The 10,699-nt window shown below is 43.2% G+C and overlaps 1 protein-coding gene across 1 annotated transcript in view; it reads left to right on the forward strand.

Annotated features, from left to right (window-relative positions):
• The window catches only part of ST8SIA4 (ST8 alpha-N-acetyl-neuraminide alpha-2,8-sialyltransferase 4), a 62,925-nt gene extending 55,744 nt beyond the window's left edge, over positions 1 to 7,181 (forward strand). Inside the window, exon 5 of the mRNA XM_040541081.1 lies at positions 1,320 to 7,181. Within this exon, the coding sequence (XP_040397015.1) occupies positions 1,320 to 1,602 (283 nt within the window). The 3' untranslated portion in view covers positions 1,603 to 7,181. The remainder of the gene's footprint in view (positions 1 to 1,319) is intronic.
• Positions 7,182 to 10,699: the final 3,518 nt, after the last annotated feature.

A 10,699-nucleotide genomic window follows, 5' to 3' on the forward strand; every position in this document is an offset into this window, starting at 1 on the left:
GCAAAGTAAGTAAAGCTTCATTTGTATTTAGTTCTGTAACGTGTTACGTTTCCTATTTTTATATTTATTTCTACAACCTGTGAAATAATCATTTGGCCTGAGTAGGGCTGACTTGATAAGGTGAACTGGATGCTGCAGGAGATCAAAGCTTATAGCAAGAGGCTGTGTTGCCTGACCACTGGAGTGAGGAGGTTAACTGCGATTTTCTAGCATTTGCAGAAATTGTGAGTTCTTATTAGGTTTAAAGCCTGAACTGAGAACCTCATTTAGACAGCTTTTCTTCAGCACTGTCACTTTTCTTCTAGGTGGTATAAAGGCATGCCAAATCCAGTGTCACCATTCATGATCTCAGCTTAGAGAGAAGAAACTTTTTGTTTGTTTTATGTTTAAAATAAATGCATAAAAATGAATAGATAAAAATAAGTTTAGAATCACAGAATGGTTTGAGTTGGAAAAGACCATTAAAGATCACCTTGTCCAAACTCCCTGCCGTGGGCAGGGACAGCTCCCACTAGACCAGGCTGCTCAAAGCCCCATCCAACCTAGCCTTGAACACTTCCAGGGATGGGGCATCCACAGCTTCTCTGGGCAACCTGTTCCAGTACCTCACCACCACCATAGTAAAGAACTTCTTCCTTATTTGTAATCTAAATCTAGCCTCTTTTAATTTAAAACCATTACTTCTTGTCCTGTCAGTATAGTCCCTAGTAAAAAATCTCTCCCCAACTGTTTTTTTATAAGCTCCTTTTAAGTACTGAGAGGCTGAAATGAGGTCTCCCCAGAGCCTTTTCTCTTTGAGGCTGAACACCCCCAGCTCCGTCAGCCTGTCTTCACAGGAGAGGTGCTCCAGCTATCTGACCATCCTTGTGGCCCTCCCCTGGACTTGCTCTAGCAGGTCCATGTCTTTCTCTTGTTGCTCCCACAACCTGCTAGCTAGCTACAGTTCTTTTGATGCAGCCCAGGATACTCTTGGTTCACGTTGCTAGTTCATGTTCAGTTTTTTATCTACCAGCACCCCCGGGTCCTTACCCTCAGGGCTACTCTCAATCCATTCTCCACCCAGCCTGCATTTGTGCTTAGGATTGCCCTGACCCAGATGCAGCACCTTGTACCTGGCCTTGTTGAACTTCATGAGTTTCACACAGGTCCACCTCTCAAGCCTGTTAAGGGCCCTCTGGATGGCATTCCTTCCCTCCAGTGTGTTGACACTCCAGTGTGTCATGTTGGTGTCATCCACAATCAGCACGTTTACATGGTTGACATGAATAATTCACATCAAGTTGTATGAGATTTTTTTAACGTACTTTTTTTCATTGCAGCTATTGGCTGACGAACAAGGTCCACATCAAACGACCCAGCACTGGTCTCCTCATGTATACGCTTGCCACCAGATTTTGTGATGAAATTCACCTGTATGGATTTTGGCCATTCCCGAAGGATTTACATGGAAAACCAGTCAAATATCATTATTATGATGATCTGAAGTATCGGTACTTTTCTAATGCCAGTCCTCACAGGATGCCATTAGAGTTTAAAACGTTATATGTATTACATAATAGAGGAGCACTTAAATTAACAACAGGGAAATGTGTACAGCAATAAAGCACATACAAAGTACAGTAAGAAGTACAGAAGATGCACTTCATCATAAAGGTGTTGTGGAATGGCAATGGGATCCCAGTGAGGATATGTTTCAATACCCGCTAAGCCATTGGAAAAAGGAATTTTATCAGAAGTACATAACCAGCTATTATACCTGTAAAGTGCTATAAAACTAAGTTATCTTGACTGCAAGGGTTCAAGTAAGTGCCACTTTCACTAAGAACAAAGCCTGAATGTATACTCAGTAGTGTTTACAGAATCCAGTGATACATTCATCATGAATTAAAGAAGAAAAATATAGCCTGCTTACTGCTGACTTGCCACTGTGGTCAGACAGCCCACAGAACAAATCCCCTGTGGATCGAATATTCTCTTGAGCAAATAAACCAGGCTTTTGCAGAAAAAGAAAAAAAAAATCATGATGAGATTGAGTAGAGAAAGTGAAGTCCATAAGATCAAACAGATAAGTAAATGCCTTCAGTCAGGGGACTGTTTCTGATCTTGTATTATAACCTCAGCTTTTGTTGCTGTTTTTCTTATTCCTGTTGGTTGGATTTTGTTGTTTTTGAGTATTTGAATCCTTAAACGGTTTTGAGGATGTTATGAATAATTAAAAGTAAATATCTTATTGAATTGTCTTGGGGGAAAAAAGAAAAGAAAAAAAAAAAAAGGTGGGAGGGTGGAGGGAAGTATCAAATACTTTGTCAATTGTTGTTGTGTTGTATCCTGCTGTCACACAACCTTTAACCTCCCAATTGTTTTTCTAGCTACAGCTGTCAATACATGGAACCACTCAGAGATAGGTCATTTTGAGCCATTTTTTAATGAGAAGTGTTTCTGTTGTGTTCAGATTTGAAGACACACTTACAAAAAGGTGCCCTTATTTTTGGTACCAAAGATTACTCTTATAGTGTACACTATTTTTCCTTTCCTTGAAGAAATAGAGTAGATTTAGTATGATGTTTCTTTGCTGCTGAAGGGAACATGTTTTTTAAGTTTTGAGTGAAGCATCTCAAAGCAAAGACTCTTTACTTACTTTGCCTATAGAATTTAATTCTTCAGAAAAATCTGCAGGAGTAAAGAAATTATTTCATGCATTCAAATATAAATATGATTTTTATTCCTAATTGAAAGGAAAACATAAAGTCTAAAGGAACTCAGGTGACATAGTGGAACATGTTTAAAGAAAAAAAAATGGTTTAGCCAATTAAATGCAAAATAAATGAACTGCAGATCAAGCAGCTCTTTTAAAGCTTAAATTTCTAATGGTGTTGGATGATATCTCTAATATACCTCTTTTCTGTGAGCTTGATGTTCTGATATGTAATTGCCTGAAATAACATAGAGCTGCATTATCTTACATTGATTTGTCTTAGCATCTTGTTTATTCATGAAAATGAGAATTCTTTTCCTCTCTTCTTTCAGAAAAGAGAACAAGGAATTACAGGAGGGTAGGGAAGGGTGGAGTGTCAGTGCAACTTGTACAAAGATACAAAATATGTGTGCATAATGACACGTGTTATCTCTAATGGAGCAGGTAAATGAAGAACACCGTGGTTCCACCATTTTCATGTCAGTCTAGGATAAGGAGGAGACATGCAGGTACAATGTGTGGGTATTTTCTTGCTATGTTTTCAACTCTGGGTTAGGTCCTCATCTCCAAATATTATATTCAGTGCATCTCTTGAACTTTGAGCTAGTCTGAACACTTTCATATGTAGCACAATACTCAAAAACATTTACTAGATAAAAACACCACTTGTTACCAATTTTCTTCTTAAGTTCAAGTGTGTTTCATCATGCATGGCCAGAGGTCTGTGATTATGCAAGTTTAGTAGGCTAAACCACTGCCTTGTAAACGGTTTTGCCAGAAGTTGATGGGAAACAGAAAGTCATTATGCTGTACCTAGGACACGGTAGCATCTTTTCTTATTCACCTGTCTCTCCTACACAGGACAGTTTACTACAGTTATATGTTAATGTTTGGAATGTGGTCATAACATGATCACCACTGAAACCAAGACACCACTAGGTACTAGATAGTACAGACCAGAATGTATTTAATTCTTGTTGATCAACCACAGAGTGTTCTATGTACGCTGTATAAACATGTAGTTTAGGACAAGGGTATTTCCTCGATGAAGGGTGGGCACATTCCTCTTCTTTCTGTTAGGGTTTTGCTGCTGTCAAGTTTTTAAAACATTTTTTATATAAATTGACTGACTTTCCTTTGTTGAATTCACAGATGCCACTCTCACAGAAGCTCAGAAAAGCACCTGATGAGCTTTACTTTTTACTCTGAGAATATCTTTTCTTCTTTACTGTAGTGTTAGGCCAAAAAGGGAATTCAAGTAGACTAAAACACAAACTGACAGTTTATTGTTGTTGCTGTTGTTTTTGTTTTGTTGGTTTGTTGTTTTGTTTTGGTTTGGTTTGTTTGTTTGTTTCACCTCAAGGCAGGTTTTAGTCACAGAGAATCACACAGAATGGCCAAGGTTGGAAGGGTTCTCATCTGGTCCAACCGCCCTGCTCAAGCAGGGCCACCTTAGTGCAGGTTGTCCAGGACCATGTCCAGATGACTTTTGAACACCTCCAAGGAGGGAGACTGCACAGACTCTCTGGGCCACCGGTCCCAGTGCTATGTCACCTTCACAATGGGCTTGTTCTTTCCCAAGTGCAGGACTTTGCATTCTTCTTGTTGAAGTTCATGATGTTCGTGTCAGCCCATTTCTCCAGCTTGTCCAGGTGTTTCTGGATAGCAGCATGATCCTTTGGCATATCATCCACTCCAAAGATTGCCTTTGCAAGTCAGCAGATGAAGAAAAATTTGTCCTGAGCCTGTTTTGCAAGAGTCACATTTGATTCTCTGTGAATGAAATCAACTTTAATACACAAGCCATGGAGTCCAAATTTCCACCTTGTGATTAACGTCTGATAGAACAGGGTGATTCAGGGCAAGGTTTCTCAAAGCTGCTTTGACACACGCTGTGACAGTAGCACCTCCTTCCAAGGCAACAGTAGCTTGTCTATACCTTCTCAAAACTGGGCCTTAACCTGCAGACTTTCCACCTTCATATTTCACACTTCTGGTACCATGAGCCGCAGTCTCATGGCTTTTTACCCTCACCCCCAATCCTTCTCGAAGCACCATCCACTCAAACTGACACCCAGATATGTCTCCACACAGAAAGCATATGACTCCTCACTAACCCATGTCTTGTCGCACCTGCCTCAGCTTTGTCCTGAGTTGGACTTGTAAGGAGGTGAGTGGTAGGTTTCAGAACATCATCCGAGTCAAGTAGATGTTGTAATCTTTGACCATGCAGGTTTTCACAAGTGCTAAGAGACTTTTTACTCTACTGCTGTTGTATGAATTAAAATATATATATGTGTGTGTCCAGATGGAACCCAAAGCTTCTGGGGGTCCCTGGCATATATGCAGTTTGGTGTGCTGCAGTGTCCATTTTGAGGTGCTTTGTGACCATCGGTTATAGTAGGGTGACCTGAGGTGGGACATGCTCAGATGTTTTCCTGTTAGTCCTCTCATTGCTGGGAGGCTGTAACAGTGGACTCATTGCAAACATCCTCTCACACCTTTCCCTTAGACGTCATGGCTCTATATTGCCCTTGAAGTCTTTGTGCATTTGTATCCAGGCAGCCCAGGTCCTTAAAGAGACCAGTTAACTTCCCCTGTGTGACACTTTCCCTACAGATGACCTGGGGAAGGAGAGGGATGCCTTAAATGAATAGGGACTTTACAGCAGCACCTTGTGGTCCTTCACAGTGCAGCAGTCACCAGCTTAAGCTTCTGTAGCTGCCTTGGATAATTTCTGTTTTTCATAAACATTCATACATCCTGTGCTGCCTACAGCACATACCAGATAAGCAGGCTTTATTATGATTATTACTTTTATCATCCAACACTATCAACAGCTAATATGAAGTAGATAGGATAAAAATAAGGATCCCTAATATTGTGACAATATCTGCACTGTTGAGGATCATCTGTGGAACACCTATGGACTGAGTGTTCCTCAAATTCATCCTCACATAAGTCATATCAGTTGCCAGCTATGGTTCCTAAATGTATGTTAAAAATAAGAACCGGGAGCTACATCAGGACAGCAGACAGTGTAATTTTTCAAATCGCTACGTTAATGTTTCTGTGGCAGAGAGTTTTTCTCTTATATTTCATAAAAATAATAGATAAATACCTTTGATTGTTAAGTTTTCAGCTTTGGGACAATTCTTTCTCCCACAGCTCTGAGCCACTCTCCAGACACAAGATCTACTGATCCTTTCAAACTTTGGCCGGTTTACACAATCTGATGTCTAATAAAAACTGTACCATTCTTTTGTTAAACAATAAAATTAAGACATACTTGAGGACAGCACCTTTTTTCTTCCTTTTTTTTTTTTTTTTTTTTAAAAATTCATTGCAATTTGAAGAAAAAGAGCTGTGGGTTCAGTACCTTTTATTTTATTTGATCTGGAAAAGTGCTGAGCACTCCTTACAGTGACTTTCCTGGGTGAGACATGTCCAGGATTTAGATGGGGATCTAGATTAGTATATTTCAGGATATGACTCTGAAATTGCACATTATTTATTTTTAAGAGCACTGTTACTTTGTGTAGGGAAAAGCACAATTCTTCTAAATGTAGATAAAACAGAGGAAGAGCGTTTACAGAGAGCATCATTCCTGCACAGTACTATTGCTACTGAGCATATGTAATACAATTTCTGTGGTTTAAAGTATTGATATGTATTCTGTCAGGATTGTCATGTCTGACCCTTTAATATTATTTCAAGTATAGCTATTGGGGATTGTTTTTTTTATTTGTACAACTGTAAAATAAAGATTTTTTTTTCATTTTTTTTTCTGCTATATTCTATTCCATATTCCTTTGTAACACAGTTGTGATAGTATTTTTCAATTACATGCTAATTGTAAAGATATGTGGAAGGAGAGAGTGTCTGCTCCTTTAAGGGTGTCTGTTCAAGGACTTTCTCAACACAAAAGGGGATATTAAGAAAAGGAGGAAGCCATAAACAAGAACACAGACAGACACAAACCTGACTGACAAGTAACAGAGGTATTAACCAGGACCAAGCCCAGTCAGTCACGCTGCTGGTAAGGACACGTGGAGAGTGAGAATGTTTCTTCCATTATGGTTATCTGATTGAAGAGCTTCTCAAGTGGGCACTGAGGAAAAGGGGGAAGCAATAAAGTACACAGAGACACAAACATGGCAAACAAACATAATGGCAACAAAGACAAGATGGTCTCTCACACTAACCGATGGACTGTCAAGAAACTGCACATGAACTGGGACTTAGTGACTGACAAGGATGCAGACCTGAGGGTCCAGGATGTCGGAGGGGGTCAGTGGGACTGTGCCAGGTGATGAGGCGATGGGCAGGGGAAAGGGCCAGGGGGCAGCAGAATGGGGAACAGACTGAAAGGGTAGAAAAGGGGCCGGTCGCGTGTGAGCTGTAGCCAGTCAGTGTGTTTGTCTGACTGAGCCCTGCACCTGATTGCCACAGCCTGTCTTGTCTTCCCATTAAATCCTCTCTCAGCAACCTCTCTGCATGATCTCAGTCTCTGTCCTGGGTGGGGGGGGGGTGGGGGTGGGGGGGCACGGGGAGGTGAGGGTTTGGAGCAGCAGGAACTCGGTGACAGCTCCTGGGGATGGGGGTGAGTGGGCTAGTTGCTGGATACCGGAGTCAGACTGCGGGCATCAAGCGGGTGGGGGTCCCATGCTGGCGCTCAGGGGGCTGCGAATGTGGGTGCCCATGGACTGACTGCGTGAACAGTGGTGCATGCAGCCAGCTCCAGTTACAAATCATATATTCACTTAGGCTGGAAAAGACCTCCAAGATCGTCAAGTCCAACTGTTAAGCTAGCACTACCAAGTCTACCACTAAACCATGTCCCTAAGCACTACATCTACACGTCTTTTGAATACCTCCAGGGATGGTGACTCAACTACTTCCCTGGGCAGCCTGTTCCAATACCTCACAACCCTTTTGGTGAAGAAATTTTTCCTAAAATCCAGCTGGAAGCTCCCCTGGTGCAACTTGAAGCCATTTCCTCTTATCACTTGTTGCTTGGGAGGAGAGACTGACCCCCACATCACTAGGACCTCCTTTGAGATGGCTATAGAGAGACAAATCTTTCCCTGGGCCCCATCTGTGCTCAGCAGCAGGGGCCCAGGACCAAGGCCATCCACTGTTCACAGAGCTGCTTTGAGGGTTTCTGCCTCCTGGCAAGCCCCACTGGCAGCACTGATACAAAGACCCTACAGAGTTTCTGCTCCAAGGGGTGGTGGGTGGCAGGCCTCTGTGTGGCCCACCAAAGCCCAGGGAGCCCTGCACTTATACAGCCGAAAGCAAAGCATATCATGGTGCTACTGGGGTCGTGCTGAGCTGCCTCCCATGTTGGCTGAGGGGGCAGCTACAGCTCTGCATCCTGGCCACCATCCAGCTCCCAGCCCTCCTGCTCCCAGGGGCAACAGTGGGGCCAGCCCAGGGGGCAAGGAGAACAACCTACTGCTTCCTCCTGCAGTGCAAAGCAGGTGGCACTTGCTCTGCAGTAGTCTGTACTCACAGCTCCATGAGCACTGGAGTGGTACATAACCATAGGGCAGGAAGTGAAGTGATTTCAAGAGATAGCGTGTATATGTTTAGTTAAGAAGTTTGACATTGGACAGATTGATCACCCCTTTTCAACACTCCCACCACAGAATTCTTAAATTCCCGTGGTGAGCATCTGCTTGTTGGTAAAGGTCAGCGAGCATGGTTGCCATCATGCAAGTAGCCCTTCTCTTCTACCTGTGTTTCCTAAGCTGCATGCCCCTTTGGGAGCACCTAAGCTGCACCTGCTGCACCAAAGACCTCCCTGTGCAGTCCCTGGGGCATACCACCTCCCTGCCTGCCCCAGAGACCAGGAGCCTGTATTTGCAGTTCCTCTAACGCATGAAGGGTCTTTTCTACCCCCTCAGAGCTGGCAGGCAGGCAATATCCCCAAACTTTCTTTTTCAGGAGCAGAAACGTGCTGAAGCACAGAGTAAAGATGTTGCTCTAAACCTGGGAAAGAAATAACACTTATGGGCTGTGTTTTCCTCTCCCACTGTGGCTTGGGAGCCCTGGCTCAGGATGGTGCCAAGGCTGTTTTCTTCCTGCCAGGGAGAGCAATTGCAGCTGCCTTTTCTGTTTCTGCTTTGCACCAGGTACTGACCTCCTCTGAGTCTGCTGGGACACGAGTTAAAGCAAGACCTGCCTGTCTGCCCTCCCAGGCCACAGCACAGTCTCTTAGGAGTGGAAGAACAAGTTGATTGGCAGCTAATTGCATGTAATTAAGGAGCCAGTAAGCCACTTTGAATCTGGCTCTTTTTAAGCCATGTTTGTTGAGCACTGTTATTCTGAGACTGGAGGAATCAGAATTAGAGAGCAGCCCAGGGGACTGGTGGCAGCTCAATTAGCATCGTTTAATGGAGCAACATTAAAGGCTATGGTTACCCCAGGGAGAACATGGTGCCTTGGCCTGTCATCATGTTTGCACCCACTTTAGTTTGTCTTAGGGGACACCCTATTAATACGTGGTGCTAATCCTGGTAAAAGAGATCCTAGAAGATTTGGGTTTACATCTCCAACCTGTAAATACTCAAGAACCAGGTCTGATATCATTATGCACAAGTAAGACCTCTCACTCCACAATGGTTGACCCTGAAATGTGTATTGTCAAATGCTGCTTATTAAACTCTTAGCCTTCTGTAAAGGGATGCAGAGTTACTGAAAACGAACAGATGAGGAAGCCCAGGATCAACATGAGTGAATTCAGTAACTGAGAGTAAAGTTTCTTGACAACTCACTGCTCTGAGCTGTGATTAGTCCTGCAGGTGAATTGTAAATATCGAGTTGTGGCAAAATACTGTAAGTGTTAAAATAAACCACAGACACATGCCACCTTCAGGAAACACCCTCCAGCTTCCTTGGGAAGGGATGTGCTGCAAATTTACACCATCCACCCCCACTCAGTAACTTAAAGGTCAATTATGAGTTTGGGAGGAAAGAGATTTGGCTTTGTCTAAAGTTACACTAGAAGCCAAATAAGCTTCTCGAGTATCAGCTGGATGAATAGGGCAGGATATCTCTCTTAGAATATAAAAAAATCATTTTTCTTCCTCTTGTATTACCAGTGTTGGGATTGCTCAGCATGTCACCTTGCAAAGGAATGCCTTCCCTCCCGGTATTAGCATGAGTAAAATGCAGCGTGATCCGTTCATGCCAATGTGATTTTGGGGAGTTCTTGCTTTTTTCTTTTTCTTTTTATATTTTTCCACGTAATGGTTCAAAAAAACTGTCTCACTACTGCTACTACATAGCTTTGTGAACAGGCGAGGCTGCCCAACTGGCATGTCTGCCAGCAGGCAGAGCAAGTGTCCTCCTCTGTCCTAACTTTTGCACTTTATAGGCATTTCGAGTCTGGCTGGTGTTACATGAACGGAGAAGTGTCTGCCCTCACGAGGCCCTACTTGGAGTGCTGCATCCAGGTCTGGGGCTCTCAACACAAGAAAGATGTGGGCCTGTTAAAGTGGGTCCAGAAGAGGGCTGTGAGGATGATCAGAGAGATGAAGCACTTCTCCTATGAAGACAGGCTGAGAAAGCTGGGGATGTTCATCCTGGAGAAGAGAAGGCACCAGGGAGACCTTATTGCAGCCTTCCCAGTACTTAAAAGAGGCTTTTAAAAAAGATAGAGATAAACTTATTACACAGGCAGATGGTGATAGGACAAGGGGGAACAATTTTAAACCAAAAGAGAAGGGATTTAGATTAGATGTTAGGAGGAAATTCTTCACTCAGAGGGAGGTGAGTCACTGGAACAGGTTGCCCAGAGAAGCTGTGGATGCTCCATCTCTGAAGGTGTTCAAGACCAGCCTGGATGGGGCTTTGAGCAACCTGATCTAGTGAGTGGCATCCCTGGCAGGGGTTGGAACTGGAAGATCTTTAATGTCCCTTCCAACCCAAACCATTCTGTGATTCTATGATGACAAGTAGTGACTAAAACTAGAACAGGGCTGTCAAAGCAAGTGACTC

The sequence above is a fragment of the Cygnus olor genome, chromosome Z, assembly GCF_009769625.2.
Source record: "Cygnus olor isolate bCygOlo1 chromosome Z, bCygOlo1.pri.v2, whole genome shotgun sequence".
Classification (NCBI taxonomy): Eukaryota; Metazoa; Chordata; class Aves; order Anseriformes; family Anatidae; genus Cygnus; species Cygnus olor.